This window comes from Cibotium barometz, chromosome 37 (genome assembly GCF_041138505.1).
Source record: "Cibotium barometz isolate CiBa-2024 chromosome 37, ASM4113850v1, whole genome shotgun sequence".
NCBI lineage: Eukaryota > Viridiplantae > Streptophyta > Polypodiopsida > Cyatheales > Cibotiaceae > Cibotium > Cibotium barometz.
Window position 1 is genome coordinate 12,798,473 of NC_141082.1, and position 23,700 is coordinate 12,822,172.

At 48.0% G+C, this 23,700-nt stretch overlaps 1 protein-coding gene across 2 annotated transcripts in view; it reads left to right on the top strand.

The window, feature by feature from the left end:
* LOC147616961 (alkaline ceramidase-like) overlaps nucleotides 1-20,648 on the top strand; it is a 47,442-nt gene extending 26,794 nt beyond the window's left edge. For both annotated transcript variants that reach the window (XM_086776609.1, XM_086776610.1), the window contains exons 3-4: nucleotides 12,608-12,940; nucleotides 20,060-20,648. In XM_086776609.1, the coding sequence (XP_086632735.1) occupies nucleotides 12,684-12,940; nucleotides 20,060-20,570 (768 nt within the window). In that variant the 5' untranslated portion in view covers nucleotides 12,608-12,683 and the 3' untranslated portion in view covers nucleotides 20,571-20,648. The remainder of the gene's footprint in view (nucleotides 1-12,607; nucleotides 12,941-20,059) is intronic.
* The last annotated feature ends 3,052 nt before the right edge of the window (nucleotides 20,649-23,700 follow it).

Below are 23,700 nucleotides of genomic sequence, written 5' to 3' on the forward strand. Positions count from 1 at the left end.
CACCCTATTGGCCCCACCCACACGCTTATATTGGCAAAGCTTGCATGTCCATGGACGTGCCCTCCCCGCATGAGTAGGAGGCTCGAAGTTGACCTCATCCCACCATGACCACCCATCCGTTCTACTCCTACCGCCCGCACGAGAAGAGGATGCTATGAATAGTTAGTAACTTAGTAGTAGTCTAGTAGAAGAGGGTGGAGAGAGCTTAGAGGGTAGAGTAGGAGAAGAGGTAGAGGGAAGATTGAAGTAGTCTAGTAGAAGAGGGTGGAGAGGAAGGTGGTGGAGTAGGAGAGGGAGATAGTGGAGAGGAAAGCTTGAGTAGGAGAGGGAGATGGTGGAGAGGTACTCAAGTCTTGGAAGTTGGAAGGCTTGAGTAGAAGAGGAGTAGCAGGAAGCCCATTATATAGTATATGGTAGCTCTCTCTCTCTCTCTCTCTCCCTCTCTCTCTCTCTCAAACTCTCAAACGGCCAGCCGCCAATGGCTAGTAGCCGTTACCCGAAAAAAAAACGGCTTGAATTTGTAGCCGTTGCGCCGTTGCAGACGTCCCCCCATCCCCGGTTGACAACGTCCCTCCGTCCCCCCGGACGGGGACGCCCGTCTCCTGGTCACGTCTCGGCCGTCCCGTCTCCCAGACCGTCCCGCCGCCGTTACGCAACTGCCGTTAGTCGGGATGGCGTTCCCACGTCCCACGTGGGCGTCCCGCCGTCCCCCTGTCACTATGGTTTTTCCTCTCAGCAACACCATTTTGCTGAGGGGTATACGACACTGTACATTGGTGTTTTATCCCATGACTAGCCAAAAATGCATCAAACTCTTTAGACATGTACTCCCCCCCTTGATCAGAATGGAGGGTGCCCACAGTAAAATTGGATACATTTTCAACCATAAGCAAAAACTGTTTGAAGCGCAAAAACACTTCGGACTTTGCCTTCAGTGGATATACCCATGTATGCCTTGAGTAATCATCAATGAAAGTCACGAAGTACAAGTGTTTACCAAATGACGGAGTTTGCATAGGCCCACATACATCACTATGTACAAGTTGCAATTTGCGAGTGGCCCGCACAGAACCATCCTTTGGAAACGCAAAATGCTGCATTTTGCCCAAAATATAACCTTCATAAACATGTTTCAATGGTGCCTCAAGAGGGGGCAATGAAGCAACCATATCAAATTTTTGCAAACGCAGCAAACTAGCAAAGTTCAGATGACCAAAACGAGCATGCCATAGTTTTGCATCTGAAAATGTCTTTTCATCAGAAACTGCATTTGCTGAATCTTCCACACACTTGTCATAAGAATTAAGTCTATACAGCCCACGAAACAAGGTGCCAGATGCAATAATCGTATCACTAGAAGTCAAATCATGATCAGTACATCTGTCATCCACAAATTTGACTACAAGTCCAAGTCTAGCAAGCGCAGAGATAGACAATAGATTCTTCTTTATCCCTGGCACATACAAAGCATCTGAAAGTGTGAAAGCGCTGTCATTTGCAGCAGTAAGCATAATTTTACCAACGCCCTTCACTGGGTAAGAAGCATTATTGGCACATGTGACAGTATTCCCAATAGGGACAGTCTCAAGACAAGTGAACATATCACGATGCGAGGTAATGTGCTTTGTAGCATCACTGTCAAAATACCATACATCAGAGTCAACAGAAACTGCCAAACATGCATCATGTACAGATGGGTCATACTGGCAATACACGCTAAACGCCCATTGTGTATCCTGCACAACATTTGCAGAATCTGCATTTGTAGAAGCATCCGCTATTGTGGCTGCATTTGACTCTTTCTTCTTTACCTCTTTAGCCTTTAGCCTAGGGCAATTCTTAATGACATGATGAGTTGCCTTACAATAGTTGCATCTGATCTTTTTCTTGCCTTTATCAAGAGCCTTCTCAGACCTATTGTTGCTACTTGTGGAAGGAGAAGAAGTTGTAGACCTACTAATAGGAGAAGAAATAGTGGAAGGGACTGCCTTACCACTTCTTCTCTAAAGTACTTATCTTGATGCGTACTTTACGTACTCGTATTGTACACGTACCATACCGCACTGTACCTAAAGTACTCAACCACTATGCACCCAAGTATGGACGGGCGGGCGTCCAAGTGTGGACGCTCGGTGACCGGCCAAGAGCCTATAAAAGGGTGGCGAAGGTTAGTCAATTGTTCATAGAGTCTCATGAGTCTTTGTGAGAGCTCTATGGTTAGGAGCCTGGATCTAGTGCAGACGTGCACTTGCTATATGCAGCTGAGGCTGACAGCAGTCTCGAGGCCCGCGAGGGTAGCTCCTTGGCGGTATGGGACGTCGTGGGGTAGAGATTGGTCGGTACGTCTTGCTAGTTAGCTCAGCTCGTGGGTTTGTGGGGATAGCCAAGACTTGTGGGTTTTACCCACAGCTGTCAAGGTTGGGTGGTGAGTCGGGTCTGCATCCCCTTCACGTTATTTGGTTTTGTTTTGCAGATTTCGAGTCATGTTTAGGAGCGTTCTACGAGGAGATCCGTGGGGATTTGACAGATAGCTTTTGGCAAAAAGCAAGACCCCCCTTTCCCTTGGGTATAAAAGAAGTCCTTTTCCTCATTCATTGAAGCGTGGAGATTATCCTCACCTCCATCAACATCATCATCATCAAGTTTTCGGAGAGCAAGGAGATCATCACCATTGATTTCTTGAGTCCCTTGCCAGCCAGCTCCGTCGGCCGTTGCCTCCGCCGCTTGTGTAGCGTTGCTGCCCGGTTTTGCCGTCGACCTCCGTCTCCTTGCGCTGTCGGCCGCCGTCTAGAGTCTCCTTGCGCCGCCTTCCAGCGCCACTGCCTTGTGCCGCCAGCGTCGCTTGTGCCGTTGCCTTGTGCCGCCCTCAGCCATCGACGTTGCCACTTGTACACTTCAGCTTTTTGGCATGAGATTTGACGCCGGATTCATAAATCCGCCATCAGGTTTAAGGGTTCCATCGCCAACTTGGTGTTCGCTTTCTTGAGGATATTCTACAGATTGGGTATTGAGTTTTCTTGGATTTGGACTTGGACTTGAGATTTGGATTTGGAACTTGGTTTTGGTTTTGGATTTGGACTTGGATATTGGATTTTTTTTTTTTGTTGGAAAAACGATCCTTCTATTAGTTAATGAGAAAACGCCATAAGGCTACAAAGCTCACCTCACAAGGAGGGATAATAAACACAGTGAACACCGGAGCTCCACCCCCGTGGCTGGCCGCTCTCTGGGGGGGGCTACCTAGTAGTACATGCGTGAGGTGAGAAGAGCCAAACTGGAGGCCTGTAGTGCCAAGTGACATCCTCGCCCCTCGCTGTGAGGAAAGGGCCAGGCTGCGAGGTGCGGAGGAACGCCTTGCGGCGATCTCTCATGCGGTCCGAGTTGCCCTGAAGTTTCCCCCAGTGTCCTCTCAAGGTGTGAATGATGTCCACCAAGAGGGCCTGTATGACCTCCGCCGGTGGAGTCGCCTGGCGGTCTATGGCCTCCCTGCATCGGGCTCTCCATATGTGCCAAGCCGTCATGCTGCTGATCATCTCCCATCTGTGCCCGTCCCCCTCCTGGGAGACTGCCGAAGAGAAGTCTGGCGTCGGAACCACCGCCATCGCCCTGTGGAACCCCTTGATCCGACTTCCCAGTGGTCATATGGTTGGATCGTGATCTCACGTGTCGTGGAGCCCGTTGAGCTCCGGCCCAGCCCAGTCCCTAGATGACTGGATATGTTTTCAGCAGCTGCCTCTAGAGGTTCAGGAGAGGAGACTCAGCGGGATGAGGGGCAGAGAGTTGATGAGGCAGGACATTGAGGCGGCCATCCCCCGGGAGTGGCGGACTCCAGTACAGGACCCTCCACCTCCACAGTGGATGGGTGTCTTTACTCGGCATGAGATCCTTCTAGCGGTCTGCGGCTCAGCAGAGAGAGTCGCCCCACTCACCTTCAAGGTGGGAGAGGGAGGCCAGCTTCAGAGGACCCGACTAGATTTGGATGAGTTCCAGGGTTGTATCTTTCAGAGGGTGCGGGTGGTCGGCTTTCATCAGAGACAGTGGCATGTAGACCCCTCACCGGCCTCGATAGGGGAGGACTATTCTTGGAGATTACGGGCTTGGGACAGCAGGCCTCTTCTTCGCCTTCAGTGGGATCCAGGCGAGTGGCTTTGGCGAGATCCCTACTCGGCCAGGGGAGTCTGGAAGAGTGACGGCCTCAGATGCTCCCAGGCCCTCAGAAGGCTAGCTGCAAAACGCTCCTCGAAGCCAAGGCCCACTCCTCTGGATCGCTGCTCTGCAAAGATCCACCTGATGCTGGGGGTCCAGGGGCCGCTAAGAGAAGGAGTGCGGCTGAGAATCCTGGAAATAAGAAACTCCTTCCACGGCTCAGCGCCTGGTAGGAGGCCACAAACCACCAACTTGCCAAGCAAAGCTGTGCTCTGACAAATAGGATCAACTATGCCCAGGCCGCCTCTCTCCCTTGGCTGAGTGATCACAACCCATGCCACCTTGGCCCTGGCGGGCCTCCCGTCGCCACCAGACCAAAGAAAGTTCCTGATGAGCCTCTACACCTAGCCAATGCACGCCCGAGAGAAGGCCCAGCAAGAAGTGATGTACCACATGGTAGCAAGCAGAACCTGGTTGGCCACAACCACTCGGCCTGCCAGAGATAAACGAGCGGTACTCCAATACAGAAGCTTCTTCCGAATGCTCAGAAGAAGGGGGGCTATCTGCTGCTCCGGAGATATGTCAATGCCCACATAGCATCCCAAATAGCGCACTGTAGTGCGGGGGGCAGCCACTGAAACCCATCAACTGGCCTCCAAGTCGGGGGGGGGGGGGGGGGGGCCAGAACTGACCCACAACCCACACAACTTGTGCCAGTTGATCAAAGCGCCCGAAGCTCTGCAAAACCTGTCCATGGCTGAGGCGAAGCGGCGGAGGTTCTCCTCCCCTCCCTGAAGATAGACAGCAGTGTCATCCGCAAACTCCGAGTCTAGGAGCTCCTCCGAGGTGCGGATGGGGAGCTGGAGGCCCCGCAAACCTGTATCCTGTGCCGTCAAGAAAGTGCTCATGGCCTCCGCCACAAAAAGAAAAAGAAAGGGTGCCAAGGGGCACCCCTGCCGCACCGAGCGCGAGAGTTGGAACCTCTCTCCGCGCACGCCCTGTATCAGCACCTGGCTATGAGCCGATGTGTAGAGTGCAGAGACCCCACGGATCCACTGAGGGGGGAAGCCCATCCTCTCTATAGTGCCTTCCAAGAAGGCCCAGTCCACCCGATCATATGCCTTCTTGAAGTCGAGAAGGAGCACTGTCGGATCCTCCTGCCGAAATCTAGCCAAAGCCGTAGCTTCCCAGAAAGAGAAGATGTTATCCAGGATGCTCCTATCCTGGATGAAGCCTGTCTGCGTGGAGTGGATGATGTCCGGAAGGTGAGGCTGAAGCCGCCTGCTGATCGCCTTAGCTAGGACCTTGTAGGCCGTGCCTAGCAAGGTGATCGGTCTCCACTGTCTAATCTCCAGTCTGTCTCCTCCCTCTTTGGGGATCAAGTGAATCAACCCCTCTGCCATGCTGTCCGGCATGTCTCCCGACTCCATGATCTCTTGGAATGCCAATGTGAAACCCCTATGCAAGAGACCCCAGTACCTCTGGAAGAAGGCCACTGAGAGACCGTCCTCTCCTGGGCATTTGCCCCGAGGAAGTGCCTGAAGAGCCTCCTCCAGTTCCGTATCCGAGAAGGGGGAGAGAAGGGAGTGCTGCAAATGGGCCGGCACAACCGGTCTCGTGAAGCTCCAGATTGCCTCCCGAGCCTCTCTCACCCTGTCATCTGCTGGCTCAGCAGAGAGCAGATCCCTGTAAAAATCTGTGGCGATCGCCCGAACCCTGGGAGGATCCACCACTACCTGGCCATCAGCCTGCCGAAGACGCCGCCTGAGATCCTCTCGTCTGAAGCGAGGCCCTGTCGCCTCAAAGAAATCTCGAGTCACTCTGTCTCCAGCCTGTGTCCAAAAAGAAGCCCGAGCATGGAATCGGAACTCCACCCTCCTCTCCTCGATGGATCTGATCTCTGTGCGAGCTGACTCCATCTGCTCTGAAATCCAAGGGCTCGTAGGATCCCTCTCCTGAAGTCTCTGAAGGGAAGCTAGACTCCTCCGCAGGCTCCTCTCCTGCTCTCTGAAAGCCTCCAGACGGTCCAGGGCAGCCTGTCTGAGCATCCTACTGATCTCCTGCAAACCCCTGTCAAGATCGCTGGCTGCCGATCCTCTCCTGAACTGAAGCTCCTGCCAGACCTGCTCAACTCTGGTCGCAATCTCGGGCTCCTCTATGAGACAATCTGGAATCCGGACGCTCTGGCCTCGCTCTCCTCTCGTAGGGTCCTCGATCTGGAGAAGCACTGGAAAGTGGTCTGAAAACGAGGAGTCTGCAAGTATACCCACAGTGCCACCTCTATCGCAAGCCCACTCATCAATGTAAAACCTGTCGATGCGGGAAAGGTTAACTCCTGTGGCCCGTCTATCCGAGCGCGAGAAAGATAAACTCCCCTGCAACCTGCCAAACTTCGAGAGAGTCCACGGATCCTGGCCTCTCACGTGCAGCACTAGTTCCTCCCATGCAGCGAGCTCCGGCCCATGAATGGTCTCCTGGCTGCCCCCCATCCTGTCCTCTGCATCCTCTTGCATGTTGCAATCCCCCCCTAGGCACCAATGGTCTGCCATGGGGAGGGACTGCCTAATGGTGCTCCAGAACTCAGCTCTCCTGGTCGCCCCATTAGGGGCGTAGAAGTTGAGGAAGCCAATGCGGTCTTCCCCAACCCGAAGGATGATCCACTGCGCTCGACCCTGGACCAGAGTGCCAGAATCCACAACCTCGGATAGAAGCTGCTCGCTGACTGAGATGCATACTCCACCCTGGTTCCCCTGGGAGCCATATGCCGGTGACCAAAAAGTGTGACTCCTGCCTGGCAAGATCTTCCCACAGGTGCGGGTACGCCCGACAGAAAGGTGGTGCTCCTGGATGAAAAGGATATCTATGGGTCCTCCAACGAGAGCCCTCTGGATCTCCTGGCGAAGTTTGCCCCGACCAATGTAGCAGCGAGGTCCACCAAGACCCTGGATGTTCCATGAGAGGATCCTCATGGATGAGCTATGGCAAGTGAAGCAGCCGCCACTGGCTCACCCCTCTCAGCCGGCCTGGATGAGCTGCCCTCCACTCTGTGAGTCTTGGGCGCCGGCTTGGAAGGAGAATAGTCACTGTCTGTTCGGGTGCGGAGTCTCTCCAAAAAGAGGGTGACCTGTCTCTGTGTCCAGCCCCACTCCACCTTCGCCCTGTCCAGGGCATAGGCGTGAGACCAATCCTCTGCATATATGTATCTAAAGGTAGGCTGCATCCTCGGGGCGGTGTGGAGGAGAATCAGTAGCACCGCCTCAACTGAGGTGTGGACCGAATCCGCCCGCCAATCTCCTATACCAAACAAGCTCATGCAGGCTGAGTGTAATCGGGTCTGCAATAGGTCTGTGAGCCCCAAGTCACTGAAGTGGTGAGAAAACTCCAGTATCTGATCACGCAAAACTTCCTCTACAGAGTTGCAATCCCATGCTGTGTCTGGGGCAACACTAAGAGGAAAGGAGAAGGCCACCATGCTGCTCACCACTGAAGGAGAACGAGAGGGATGGCACACCACGCAAACTCGCAAGGGCGCGACCAGTGTCTCGAATGGGCCAGCATCCAGCTGGAGACACATGAAAAAACCGTAATCCATTGGGAGCCCCATCACTCGCGGGGGCCCCCCAAGGGAGGCTGGAGAGAACTTTGTGGCGGGCGAAGCTAGGATCGCCATCTCCACCGGCCCGGAGTGGCGATGGAACAGCCGCCGCTGAACTGAACTCTGGCCTACCTAGCTGCGCTGCCCCGGGGCAGTGGGTGGTCTGGAGGAGTATCCTGGAGAGGCCGAGGGAGGGATGGTGGCTCGCGGAGAGGAGGGGGGAGAGCGAGGAGAGGATGGAGAGGCATCTGCCAGAGGAGAGCTGTCAGGGGGGGGCCGTCGGGGGAGGCGGGAGGGGGGGGGCTGGGGGGGGGGTGGAAGGAGTGCTCTCCGAGTGAGGGGAAGAGGGGCCGGGGGTCGCAGAGTGCGGCCCGGGATCCTCAGGAATCTGCTCCATGGAGGGGGCGGGGCCCCCCGCGGGGGGAGGCGGGAGCGGGGTCTCCACGTGGGGGGCTCCACCGGTGGCCTCAACGGGCACTGAGATTGAATCCTCGTCCATCGGGGTGGGACCTGCTGGCCGCCTATCCCTGACTGGAGCATAAGTGCGGGTAGGTGCCTCGACGCCAGTCGGAGTCGCCTGTCCGCCAGCCTGTGCTGCCTGCTGGCGTCTGCGACGGTCCCTGCGGGCCGGGCGTTTTCGCCGGCGAACCTCCTGCCATCCGCCAGCCTCCTGGGTCTGCGCGGCATCCTCCGCCGGGGCCTGCTCGTCGAATGATGGCGCCTGCTGAGACGAGCCAGGGATGTCCGGTCTCTGAGGTGGATGGCCACCCCTCGGGCCTCCTGAAGGGGGTCCAGAGGCGGCAGAGCGTGAAGGATGAACCCCCTTGCGGGGACAGGCGCGTGTGAGGTGGCCCATCTCCCGACAGATGTAGCACTGGCCGGGGAGGCCCGAATACTCCACGCGCTGTATCAGATGTCCTCCAGAAAGACAAGGGAGGAGGATCGTCTTCGGGAGGGACTCCGGTGACGGAACCACAACACGAATGGCCGGGAGTCCTGCTGCCCGAGCTATCACTGAAGCCGCTGTATGAGGCGTCTCCACCACCTGCCCAGGTCAAGCGGGGTCGAAACCGTGTGTCCATCGCGCCAGGAACGCCCGAGATGAGCGGAGGTCAATGGGGCTCCGAGCCAGCACCGTCTGAGTTGCCTAGGGGGACTCGAAATCCACCTGGTAGTAGCCACGTCCCAAAAAATCGACGCTGACGATCTTGGCAGGCACGCCAATGAGGTTGCCTTGCAGAAGGTCGCGAAGCTCTCTCCGCATCGGACGGCTACCCACTATCTTGCAGACCAAGGAGGAGGCCTCAAGAGCGGATACTGTGGAAACAAACAACTGATGATCTGCATCTGTGAACTCCAGACGGAGACCGGAATCGGCAGGGGTAGTCGGAGCGGCTTCCATGGAGTCCTCCAGAGGGAAAAGGCCAGAGACCGGGGTCACCAACGGGAGGGACACAACCCTACGAGGAAACGGAGAGGCGGAAAGAGAGAGGATAGCGGGGGCGGAGCGGGAGGGGGGAGCTGAGGCGGGGGAGCTAGCGGTGGGAGGAGGGGCGAGACGGAGGGGGAGGTGAGGGAGAAGGCGGGGGGAAGAGCCGCGAAGTGGAGGAGAAGGCGGGGGGGGGGGGGGGGGGAGAGATGGCGGGGGAGAGATGACGGGGGAGGAAGCGAGGAAAGAGGCGGGGGGGGGAGAGATGGCGGGGGAGGAAGCGAGGAAGGAGGCGGGGGAGAGGCGGAGGAGAAGGCGGGGGCAGGCGGGGGGGGGAGAGGGGGGCGCGCGACGGTGAGAAGCAGCGGGGAGACGGGAGGGGGGAATGGGCGGAGCTCGCAGGAGCATATCTATGCTGTGCAAACCTTCAGCTTACATCTGGATATTGGATTTTGGATTTTGATTTGGATTCATTGGACTTGGATTCATTGGATTTGGATATTGGATATTAAATTCATTGGACATGGATCCATTGGATTTGGATATTGGATATTGGATCTGCTATTAGCCTGATCAGGGATACTTGTGGGTCATCCCCGTGGTGTGCTCGGAATTAGAGATCTCATGCCCTGACACCGACTTCGACTTGGGATTCTACATTGGCATATTTGTTTGCTTTTGTATTCATTGTTGTATTAATCTTGGCCAGGGTGCTCGTGGATAGTTCCTGAATAAATTCCTGAAAGCGGCGGAGCCTGTTCCTCGCTCAGTGTGGTATACTGTGTAAGATCCCTATTCCCTTCTCTCTCTCCCGTCTCTCTCTATCATTAGCTCTTGGACACATGGTTGAATTTGTCACGGCATGTCCCGCTGGGCTTATTGTTGGTACATTCTATGGTGAACAATTTATAAACTCATGTGTTCACATTCACTTAAATGAGGCTAGACATTATTAATAATATTGGGCATCATATGTGAAGGAGTCAAACTCGCCCAAGAGATAACTCTCTCATATTCAAATAAGCAAGAAAATGCTACAATGACATGTGTGGGGCTGAATTGACATCACTTTTATCCTCTTATCTTCCACATGTCCCAAATCCAAAGGCCAAAAATTCCACAATCTCTAGCTCTAAAAATATCCTAGATGATAGCTAATTTCACAATGGCACTTTGGCAATACTTGATCTGTGTCAAATTCCGGAGGTAATGCCGCAAACGGAAATTCCATCGGAGATTGCTAAAAATAGCAACTTTTCCTAAAATTTAGGAGATGATCTCTTTGTGTTCCACCACATGATAAATACATGTAAACACCATGTTGAAACCTATTTCATTGCTCAATCTCTTCCAAATCCTCAAGAGTTCGCCATACATACTTTCCACTTGACACTTGAGCTCCAAAGCTCATTTTTGTGTCCAAGAACCCGTCTCGAGTGCTTGGACCATGCTACGAATACTTGGTCCTCTGAACTGGATAATCCCCCATTCTCAAAGCTTGTACATTCTTGATCTTTTGAGCATCCAAAGCCCATCCACACACATGAATTTTGGAGATGCCCAAAATGGTGACAAGTGTTGGCATTGATTTTGTTGCCTTCCTCTCCTACATTACTACGTGGCATCCAATATCCCATATGTGGGATTGGGGTCAATGTGACCCCCTATAAAGGGATAATTAATCCCATGGTCTCCCTCATGCCCCACCGTTATGGTGGTCACGGGGATTCGGGGTAGGGGCGACCCGGGCAGGCTAAGCCTCTTCCATCTATCCTCTTTTGCACTGCTGGGGGTGCTCCTGGGTGGCTCTCCGTGTTTTTGATATTTATCTCTAGCCATGGATACCTTCAAGGTGTGGAACCCTAACCCTTATAGCATAGGCCAATAAATGGTATCACGCCACACATTCTTTTTTAGGGTTTCTCTGTGTTTAGGGTTTCATTTTTAGGTTTTTTGTTTTCTGCCATATTAGGGTTTATAATTAGGTTTTGCACTGTTGCATTTTTTCTGGTCGTGTGCGTGCACCTCTCATCAACTGAACGAGTGTATCTGCCCATCGATCCATTCCAAACTTGTATTCTTGGTAGCAATTTTTTTCTTGATGTTCGTTAACTCTTGTAAACATTTCTCCGTTTTTGGTAGAGAGAGAGAGAGAGAGAGAGAGAGAGAGAGAGAGAGAGGGGTTATATTTAATGTTTACGGAAGGCCAAAATAACCTATGAGACAAATTACATATCATAAAGACCATATCTGTCTTAACCTCAATCCATGGTTTGGCAAAGACCACCAAAACGAGCTTGCTCATTTCTGACTCCGGCTCGAAAAACAAAAACAAAAACAAAAAACTTAACCTCAATCCATGGTCTGGCAAAGCAAACAAAAAAAACATCCTACAAAGCAAGTAGTAAATCAGGGAAGTATCAAAAGCCATCTGTATGTGGTCTTTGAGTTTCATTTTTTGGTTTGAGTTTTGATTCCGACTTCAAAAACCGAGAGAGAGATAGAGAGCAAACATGAAGACCATGGAGGTCTTACAGCTAAATCTGTAGTGTTGAAAAGGAAACACAGCAAGAAAAATATTTTTTCTACTAGTCTTCTATGGCAGAAGAGGATTTCTGCAGGCCAAACAACAAGTTGAGGCTCGAAGCTCGATTGGTTAACTGATGTACCTCATGATATCGCAGCCTCACCAACTGACTCGTATGCCTTATTTGCTAGAGTCTTACTGGTTCTGGTGTTGAAGTGGTTAATGTATGCTTACCTCTTTGCCAAGCTTCGGTGCAAGTCTCCCATGTTTCAAAACACTTGTCATCCTTCCATGTGGATTTGAAGGGCCAGTGACTCCCTCAATCAATTTCCTGTGACTTTGACTAGTGTGTCTGACTTTCCTTGACTTTGGTGGCAATTTGAGAGTCTCGCACCATCCTCTCTTCAGAACCTGTTCAGCAAGCTGAAATGGGTTAAAATGCATTACACATGGCGTTCAATGTGTACTAGCCGAGAGAGAGAGAGAGTTCTATTAACATCTACTTTAGGGTCTATGAGACTAAAAATGTTACAAAACATGATAAAGAAACCTAACTAGAGCTGAGAGAAAAACAAAACACAGCACTGTAAGTGCCCGTAGTACAATGCTACAATGATACAATGTGAAGGGATCAAAGTGGGTCCTTGACATCTATGACTGTATAGAGGCTCTCCACATCTATGACGAGAGAGAGAGAGAGAGCGTACAATGCTACAATGTGAAGGGATCAAAGTGGGTCCTTCACATCTATGACTGTATAGAGGCTCTCCACATCTATGACGAGAGAGAGAGAGAGAGAGAGAGAGATTGATGCTTGAGTTTTTGCAGACCTCTTGTAGTCAGGGGGTGCTATGTGTTGCTGATCCCTATATGTTCTCATCTCAAAATTGACATCTGTGTGGGTGTGTAGTGTACACGTAGGAGCTGCAGCATAAGTGGTCAAATGTGAAAAGCAAAGATTTGGACTCTTCTTGCCAAGTGGTGCAATGGCAGACTCAGTTGATGTGAATGGCTACTGGGGACCCATTACTTCTAGCACAACTTGTGAGAGTCATTATGCAGTTTCAGCATATATAGCAGAGTTCTACAACACTATCTCAAATGTGCCGGGCATACTCTTGGGTGTGTTAGGTCTAATTAACTCAATAAGTCAAAGGTTTGAAAAACGGTTCAGTACATTAAACCTTGTGGCCATCATGGTGGGTCTAGGGAGTATGCTCTTCCATGGCACATTGCAGCATGTGTAAGTTTCTCCTACTTGAAAGCTTTCACATTATTTTACATGTTCTAAGAATGCTCAAAACATTTGTACACTGCGCTCTTTATCTTTCTTTTCTATATATTGGCAAAACACAAAGAACAAGGAAGTATGAAAATCCAACGTGTGTGCTCTGGTGGAGAAATGTTGATGAGTGAAGTGGGAACTTTCTTTGGATGAACACCAGAGAGAAGGAAGGCTGCTTTTACAATCTGAGGAGCTTGGAGGATGAAGTTAGAAGCTAGGAATGGGAAGGGCTCCTTCTTTGAGGCCCAGATGTAGCCTGACCAACAGGTCTGGTCTGCATTCGACCAGATTAAAGCTGTTTGGCGTGTCAGCACATCTTTCTGTGCAGCCAATAGGGAGGGGCCTTTGGCTGCCCAGCATGCCTGAAACAGGGCTTGAGCTGCCCATTTGCAGCCCATATTTCTGCACAGCCCTCTGGTTTAACTTTTTGCTGCCTTGTCATCCGGGCATGCTGCTGAACTTTGCCATTTTTTTTAGTAAATTGGGGTCTGAAAAATGGGAGCTAGTGGAGACCCAGGCATTTTCTTGAGCCTTGAGTAGTGTTGATTTGCAATCCGAAGTCTGATGTCTCCTTTAGACGAGTGCCATTTTAACTACTAAATCACAAAGCCTGGTCAAGGTCTTGATGGAAGCATAGGTTATGCCAAGATCTTGTGCCTTCGATGTAGTTCATTCATGACTTCCAATGGTCGTTAGACCATAATTTACAAGATCGTTCAAGGTGCTCTTTGTTTGTCAATTTTTTTTTTGATGTGATGAATCCAAGTTTCAGAAGTTGACCACCCCAGGAATGGCTTAGCTGGTTGTGGTACAATGGACGGGGTTCGGGGAGCTTCTGCACTTATTGTGGCCCTTCATATTGTGGCTCGCAATAATTTTCTTGCCACGGGGTTGTAGAACTATGAACCTTAGGCTCTTCGGGTGGTTCCTGCATTAGCTTTGGGCTCTAGGCTCTTGGCTCTGGGCCATTTGACTGTTTTGCATCTTAGGTTCTAGACATGTTTGGTGGCAGTCTCTTGTAGCTCCCAAGAGGTGACTCTAATTTGAGTTTTGATAAAGGATAGTCGATTCCAGCAAGCCTTTTCATGCTCTAGAAGAGGTGTGGTGGGGCTCTTTTCATAGATATGGTTGTGCTTATTTGTTCCAAAATCTTCTGATCTGCACTAATTAAAGCATGTGTATGCAAACATAATACCATGTAGGAAAACACAGCCATCCGATGTAACCCCAATATCACTCAAAGTGACGAAGAGAAACGGGGACAATAGTTTTAGAATGTTCCCTCGGTATCAATGGCCATGCTGATGGGTGTTTCGGAGTGAGTTGGTGTGAACACCCTCTTTGGGTGTGAACAGCCCTTATTAGGCTTTGATCAAAAGATAAGGCTATAAAAGCATGTACCTGGTTGTAAGGTCTCCATAGACCATGCCCGGGGATTATTTCACCTAGAATCGGAACCCTAACGAGGTTTCATAGACCTGACATAGTATGCACTGCATGATTGTGATAGATTGTGGCTAGCGTCTCACCACCCAACTGTAGGTTCAATGCCAAGAGCCACCCCTGAGCCTAAGGTCTAATTGCCGTGAGCTTGCTTGGTTGCCTAGTGTCCCATACCACTAGGCTGAATCGTCCACCTTGCAGCTCCATGGCCACAGGATCTTGCTTGCTTCGTACTGATGGCCCTAGCTTAGTGTTCCATGCCACTAGGCTGAACCACACACCTTGCAGCTCCGTGGCCACGAGATCTTGCACACTTCCTTGCTAGCGTGAGGCCACTACATGACTAGTTGATCTCCTGTGTCTAGTAAGTGACCCCAGGGTCACTCATATAGTAATAACTTGGCTATTATTGGCCCTTGCTTTATTTATTAGCTTTCCTGCTTTATTTATAAGATTTTAGCCATTATTAGCCCTAGGCTATTAATTGTAAGCTCTTACCCAATCTAGACCTTTTTTTGCTAGCACCCTTAGCCCATGTGTGAAACCTCTAGGTTCCCATGCCCCCTAAGCCTTAACCCTAATCTTGGGTTACCACACATCCCTAGCCCTAATCATTGGCTTGTCGGGATGTAACATACTTTCCCTCTTTTGTTCAATTCACGTTCTCATGAATGCATAAGGAGACAAATCTCTATAAGCGAATCTTTAGATATCTACCATGCAACCTAGCACAGACCCACAACACAATTCACTTGTCATACCAAATGGCATCTTGCTTTAGTTGTCGGCAAACACTAGTCCACTTAATGCACAAACAAGTCCTAGTGCCATGTAATCCTGAGTCCCAGTACAATATTTCAGCCACAAGATCTCCCTTGTCCAATCCTCATCTTAGAGTGAACAGAGATTGTGTTTTCACATATAACCAATAGATACGTCTACTTTAGGGCAAGCAGAAAACTCTCCGGTAATTTCTACGTGTTTCCCATGTCCTCGAATAGCGTGAAGACAACATACGGCTTCTAGCTACTTTTCACCCCACCAAATTGGAATGAACTTTAGGTTACAAAAAGTCCATGCAATCCCATTAATAGAGATTGTGAAGGACAATGGTTATAACATATTCCATCTCTTAAACATGTCCATGTGTTACATCCCATCAAACAGGTGGAAAATCCACGACTCCCTAAGTCCTAGAATCAAAATAACTCCTTGGAACTATGCTTACCATGTGGTATTTTTGACCATTGTGAGTGACATTGTTGTGGAGAAAGTCCTGAAGTTGTTGGAAAGTAACGAGCTCTATGTCAATGAGAAGAAGTCAGAATTTTATTTGTTTGAGGTTTACTATCTTGGATACGTTATCAGTGTCGAGGGCATCCGACTTGATCTAGCCAAGGTGGTTGAGATTATCAATTGGGAAGTACCACAGACCGCGTTTGACATCCGATCCTTTGTGGGTATATGCCAGGCATACTCCACCCACATAGACAAGTTCTCTGACCTCCGGCGGATCTCACTGATTTGCTAAAGGGTGTTAAGACTAGAAGGCAACGGATTTGAATGACTCCACGAGCGTTGGAGGCATTCAAGAACCTTAAGGTGGCTTTGTCAGAAAGGCCTTGTCTAGCGCTTGTCTTGTGGGACGAGCCGTTCCAAGCGATCACCGATGCGAGTAACATCGCAATTGAAGGTGTTTTACAATAGAATGGCCATCCAGTAGCTTACAAGTCTCGTAAGTTACTGCCCGCGGAAAAGAATTACTTGGTCTACGATCGGGAACTCCTAGCAGTTATTCAGGCCTTGAAACATTGAAAACATTTTCTTTATGGCCGTGAATTTGAGGTTCGCACTGACCATTAGGCATTACACTGGATTCAGACAATGCCAAGTGCACAGTGGAGTGATCAACAACACCGTTGGAGCCAGATCTTCTAGCAATTCGGTGGTATAATCCAGTACCTTCCAGGAAAGGCTAACGCAGTGGCCGATGCTTTAAGCAGGAAGGGACAAGTGACTTTAATTCAGACCACTAGACTCAACCTCGCTGGCACAGGACTAGATGACATGAAGAACACGTACGCGGATTTCGAGGAATTTGGTACACAATGGAAACATGCATTGGATGCCATAGGACCATGTCACTTTTGGATACGTGATGGTTGGCTTTTCTACAAAGGTCGATTGTGTGTCATGAAGTCGTTCAGGGTAGCTCTTCTCCATGATGTCCATGACGCCATCACTAGTGGTCATTGGGGCATGAATTCAACTCTGGAGAAATTAGCGGTGCATTTGTTCTATTAACCACTTATTTGTTGTACTAATTTTTTCTATTTGCTACTTTCCTTAGTGCTAGGCTTCATTATGGCTGAGTCTGCCCTGCATCTCTGGAGGTTTGACAGAAACTCAGTACGAAGGGCTTTGTGTGAATATATGCTCTTGTGTGTGTGTGTGTGTGTGTGTGTGTGTGTGTGTGTGTGTGGAGTGCATGTGTGAGAGCATATCTTGATAGATAGTTCTACACCCACTATTGGGCACTGATGACGTTAGTGGGGATGTCGTAGTATCTAGTCCATACTATGCATTATGGAGTTGATAGTTATACAGTCTTGTGGGATGACTATCACGAGTATATAACATACACGTTTCTAAAAGGTGAATTTGGGCATGTTCCTGGATTCATCTAGGTATATAAGAATGAGGCGAGATGTGTTTGCATATGTGCAACAATGTGAAATTTGTGAGAAAGTGAAAGCTCCTCGTGGGAAGAAGATAGGATTGTTACAGCCTTTACCGATGCCCGAAGGACCTTTCTAAGATATATCCATGGATTTTGTCATGAATCTGTCTCCCAGTCCAGGATACTCAGTGCTTGACTATTGTTAATAGATGTAGCAAATTTGTTATACTTATCCCTTGTAGGGCCAATGTGACCGTCGAGGATATTTGTTCATTCGGCTTTGGTACTCGATTGGCGGGATCCCTAGGACCATAGTGTCAGACCGAGATGTCAAGTTTACCAGTCATTTTTGGAGGGCATTGTTTGATAACTTTGGTACTAAATTGAATTTTTCCAGTGCATTTCACCCACAGACTGATGGCCGGACAGAACTAGTTGGCCTTTGATGTGCTGAAGTGTTATGTTCACTATCAGCAAGGTAAGTGGGAATCTTATTTGCCTTTAGTTCAATTTTGAATGATTTCTTTTCTTCAACTATTAACAAGATATGAAGCAGCGTTTGGAAGACCATTCTAGTCGCTGTTGACGAGAACCTCGTCTTCTGTGCCTGAAGCGAACAGAATGACGGAGTTTTACCAGGAGGTTTTGGAGTAGGGAAAGACAGGTTGGCTAAAGCACAGAAGGCCTACACATGATAGGCCAACAAAGACCGAAGGGATATGAAGTTCTCGGAAGGAGATTGGTTTTATCTTGGGATCATGAAGCAAAGATTGAAAGAGGTGGGCAAGCGATGCCCAAAGCTATCATTCAGGAGCTTCGGACCTTTTCTCATCCAGAGAAAGATTAACGAGGTTTCAATGAAGTTGAAGCTACCTTCGAGTTGGACTATGCATGATGTGTTCTATGTCAATTGGCTAAAACCGTATACAGGTCCAATCCCTTCATAAGTGAAAGACGAAGCGGAACCAGATATCATTGATGAAGTTGAAGTGATGGTTTCAGAATAGGTCCTTTTGCATTGCTTCAAGCATGGCTCAGGCCGAAGACAAATACAGTTCCTCACAAAGTTTTAGGACCGAGGGACCCATGAAGCGGTATGGCTTGACAAAGAGTTCTTCGACGACCATCTGGCTTTATTGATGGACTATTTGGAGGCTATGCAGCTTCCGTCAAGTTAAGGAGAAGGGGATGTCACGTGCATCCCACACTTGGATGCCACGTGGACATATCTGAACAAGAAGGTGCAGGACCTGGAGTGGAAGAAGCTGGTCCCATGTGAGCCCAGTCCGGGACAAGTCAGTCAGGGTTCCACTCTATGCGTCTGAGGTCAGGTGTGCATTGTCCTGCACATGAAGCAGTGTCAGTTTGCACTATGAGTCTCCCTCTGGAATGATGTCAGTGGCTCTGTGTATCTGGTATGCTACTGGATGCCAGACCTCTGTGTAGGCATGTAGGTTTTTGCATGTAGAGATGGGGCCCAGCCCATAGGGCTACCCCAAGACCATTGATGTGGACATGGGGGAGGTGTAGGCCCACCCCCAAGGGGCCAGGAGGGCCCCGGCTATGCCCAGCCATGTGATGGGCTGTAAGGGGCTGGCCGGCAGCCCTAGGGCCTTGGGACAGCCAGCCCACTGGGCAACAAGGCCTAGAATGGCTGTTGGCCAGGTGTGGGGCAGCCCACACAGGCTGCCCAGGAGTCTATAGCCATGAGCAAATGGCCAGGACACTTTACAGAAGTGTGAATACCTTTTTCAAGCATTTTATTACTATTTTAGCCAGTCGTGAGCATTATTATGCTGGCTGACTCCTGTAGAAGTGGCCGATTGGATACATGAAGGGGTATAAATACCCAAGTCCTGTTTTCAGTCCATTCATCTTATATTTCACGAAGTGCTGCAGCAACTCAAGGGCCCGGTCAGCCGAGGGAGAAGCTAACTCAAGGGTGAAGGTTGAAGGTCAAGGGCAGAGATTTATCTCAGCCAAAATAGGTCAAGGTTCAGTTTTTATTTTCTGATTTGTATCATTCTAATAAAGCAAATACACCATTCGTGGTGAGGGCCCTACAGAGGGTATTTGGGACCCAATACCGTGTCCTCCTACTCTCTCTCTCTCTCTCTCTCTCTCTCTCTCTCTCTCTCTCTATATATATATATATATATATATATATATATATATATATATATATGTTCTGCACATCTACTTCAGTTTTGTGCGTTCTTCTCGTTGCTGAATTCTGAGCATTGAAGTTACCGGAACGATCCCGAAGCTTCCGCATGTTACAACGCCTTAAGTCACTCCCCCCAGTCATTTACAGCAATAAGGGGACAAAGGGATTTTCTGAAATATGGAGGAAACCATCAAATTGCAGCTGGAGAAATTTGAGGATTTATCCAAAATCAATCCTCCTACATCAAATTGGAGCTTCTGCATGAAAAAATCCCCCTCCTCCATCAAATTGGAGCTTTTGCAGTGTCGTGAAAGGTCCACACATTTGCATTATGGCACCGTTGCCATCCGCAACAAATCTGCATTGGTGCAGAATGTTGGGATGGACAAAGGGTGAGGGTTGCAATAAAGCCTTTTAGATTGGCAGGGGTCATGATGATCCTTGTTGAAGACAAGCTACTAGGCATGGGAATTTTAATGCTAGCTTAATGCATTCAGAAGGTTCTGGAATCTTTACATTCAATCAAGTGTTTCTGTCAACCATCTTCTTGCATGCTTTGGTTGTGTGCTTGCATCCTCACGTATATTTGCATGCTACTCCAGGCGGGATCAGAAGCTGTTGGGTCCATATCCTCTGTTTTGTGTGGTCTCTCAAGTACCCCTTGAAGGTTAATGTGATGGAAGGATTGCATGTTTTTGTTTAAGGTCAAAGGGGGAGAGAGAGAGAGAGAGAGAGAGAGAGAGAGAGAGAGAGAGAGAATCATGCTAATGATTTGGTAGTTCTGCAGCCATCAACAGAGTGAAGAAACCCCAATGGTTTGGCTGATGCTCATGTATTTCTATGTTCTCTACTCTCCAGACTGGCACTACCGAAGCACCATGCCAACTGTGCTTTTCATTTATGGTTCCATCTTTGCGATAGTCCATTCTCAGCTTCGGTTTATCCTAAGCTATCAAATTCATTACTTCTTTTTGGGTTTGCTTTGCTTGCCTAGAATGTACAAGTACTACATACACACAACAGATCAGCATGCTAAGTGGCTGGCTCATATGTACATACTCTCTATGTTGTTGGGATGCACATGTTGGGTGCTGGATTGGGCGTTTTGCGACAAAATCTCCACATGGGCGGTTAACCCTCATGGGCACGCATGGTGGCATTTCTTGATTGGGCTTGATACTTTCTTTGCCAACACATACTTGCAGTTTTGCCGTGCCCAGCAGCTCAATTGGAGTCCTGAACTACATTATTTTTGTGGTTTGCCTTATGTGAAGGTATCTAAACCGAAACTACAGTGATAACGGTCACTGAACATGGTAGTAGTAGTAGTTGGGCCTTGAGCTATTGTGGAATTGATGGGATTTGTTTTTTTTAAAGTGTTCGTGTCCCTTTTTTTTTTTTTTTTGCTGTACCATTTCTGATTCTGATCACTCTCTACAGATTGTGCTAGAAGATTTGTAGATCTAGATGTTTTTGTAATGTACCAGAGGATCTAACGTATTGCCCTAGGATCTTCTAAGAATTTAAGAGGGGTCAGCACCATGAAGGGGAGTGTTTATGCATCTATTTATGAGGTTTTTTTTAGCAGTTAGTTAACTGCTAATTAACCTGTACTGTGATTGTGAAGTATGTACCACGAAGGGGAGTGTTTATGCATCTATTTATGAGGTTTTTTTAAGCAGTTAGTGAACTGCTAATTAACCTGTACTGTAATTGTGAAGTATGTAAGAATATCTTTCTCCCAAGCTTATAAGTTTTCCCAACCAAAGCATACTTGCATAACTTGCTTTCTGAACTAAGACTTTTCTAAGGCTCAACAGTGCATTTGGAAACAAGAAAGAAGGCTATCTTTACCAGACACAGGGATGCTGCTTTAAGGAGTTACCCAGCTTTTGGAAAATTCATTGTATTTACTGTTGAACATATAGAGGGTTAGAGGTGGCAGCAATGCATTGTCGAAAAAGAAGAGCAGAGATTCTTTATTCAGGGCTAGATATTAGTCTTGATAGTGTTCACTAAACCTACATATCGCAAGCCATAGTGTTTACTTAAGCTCTGCCTCTAGAGCTCACTATTTGAGTGCATTGTCAAGGCTTAAATTGGATCCTTGTCCCTTAAAGTCCTGATCACTTTCTCGGATGGTTGACTTTTGTGTTTGCTTTTGAAAGTTGTGGGAAGGGAATGAAGGCTTCAAAAACTTGTTGCTAAACTAGAGTACAATCTCAATAGTGCGCTAATTTGTGATACGCATGGATGTGCAGTAGAAAATGTTCTCCCTCAAATCTACAGTTGTCTTTTGCAGTCTAACCCATCATAAAATAATAGATTTTTGGATTTCATTGGAGCCTTGGAACGATGGATAACACATCATTGCATTTCCTTGAGACTTGAGTAAAGCTTCAACAGGTTAAACACACCAGGCATTTTACCACCGAGTTTTTCTTGCTTCATAGAGAGAAGGACAAAGATACTAGAAATGTTGATCACCGAATTCTTATACTATATAGCATGGACCTGCTTTCACATAAGTACAAGGGTTCATGACTTGCAATTGCCAAGCTTGCCACCAACTCAACTAGCTATTCATTGCTAACAAATTGGACCCTTACCCTCCACCAATTTCAAATCACCGTACTTTAAGCCATTTCTTCTTCCAATAGTTGTTCTAACTTTCCATTTCTTGCAAAGCTCCTTATGCTCAACTTAATATTTCTTTGTAGTATAAAGTTAGATTTTCTTCCAATGGAAGTGACAAGACTATTCTTCACGCAAAGATCCTTATGCACAACTCAATCTAATGTAATGTGTTCTATGAATGAGCAATGGAAATGCCTAGACTATTCATGCCCCTCCATTACATTTGTTGGTCCCCCATTGAACACTATCTCATTGTATTCCCTTGAGTTTCAACCCATGAAAGCGTGCTTCTAGATGCCTAGCTCTTTCTAGGGTTTGATTAAGCATGGTCCAAAAAATCACTTGAGATTTCTCTTTCACTTCATATGCAAGGCAATAACACACATACGCATGATCATAACAATTTCCAATCAATCATTCCAATTAGGTACTCTTGTGTGTTCGATTCACACCCATGTAAGCCATCATTTCCTAATCGTTTCTCTCCCGAAGCTCTAGAAATCTACTCCCCTTAAAAAATCATATATACGTTTCTTTTTTAATAGCAATATGATATCATAACTTGCATTAGTATGAAAAGTTTTTAACCTCTCCTTTGTAACTAACGTCCTTATAACTTGGAACAAACAATCATGTAAGTGCTTTTCAACAATCAATAGTTTAAGTGGTTTGTTCTTGTTGTAAAGACAAAGCGGATTACTTTCAATCCTCCACAAGGGGGTTCATCTTTTCTAGTAAATATGAGAGCTTAACATCTTCTACAAGCTCAAGGTTTTTCCCTCTTATCTTTCATTATAGACGATATGACTATTTGTTTAGTAGTAGTCATTTGAATCTTTCTTGGATCAGTATTCCCATCCATGTCTAGTTCTTGTTGAAAACCAACGATCTGGTCTTCTCAATGGCTCTCTTATATGTTTGTGCTTGGACCTTGTGTTCATGTTTACTAGGATATATTATTAGCCTTGTGAAGGATTCATCATAGTAGACATCACATGGGAATGTCTTTATGCATGTACTTAACATTAAAAAGATTGAAAAACCACTTGATTTATTCTATCATTGTACACCACAAGTGTACATTTTTTTGGTAAAGAATCTCTATGAAGTATGTGTCAATTATAAGATCTAGTTTTTTTTATAGCAAGGACATGAGCGACTCCCACCTTGTAACATCCCCAAGTAGTGACTTACTTTAATAGTGCTATCAAAGATTGTCATGATGTGTTTTCTCTTGTCTAAAGATAGTCATCATACTTGTGCTCCATCGAAATTGTTTCACTATTCTTTCTATTAGGTTGGTGGAAACTTGAATATGATATCACGATCATACTCAGAGAGGAATAGGAGAGAGAGAGAGAGAGAGAGAGAGAGAGAGAGAGAGAGAGAGAACATCAAGGGCTAGGCGAGCTGAGTTGGGTGAGCTTGGGCAGGGTGGGCTAGGAGGAGGAGGGGAGGAGTAAAGAAGAGTGAGAAGAAGAAGGGAGGTATATGTATATATAGAGAGAGAGTGGTTGTCAAGGATAATCTCACTTGCACAAGCTCGCTCTAAACATACACTTATGTACAAAGAGTCCAAGCAGGGTTGAGAACACCTGGCATTGATCCAAGTGTATGCATGTCAAGAAAGGTTAGATATCTAGTTAACAAGTTGAGCTATACAACTCATCATTATGCATATATGGTCAAATCCATTCAAGAGATAGAGTCCACATGTTTTGAGGAGGACTTGGACATAAGCATTAGGAGGATGACGTGGTATGAAGAGATGGATCTGACATGGGATTTGGT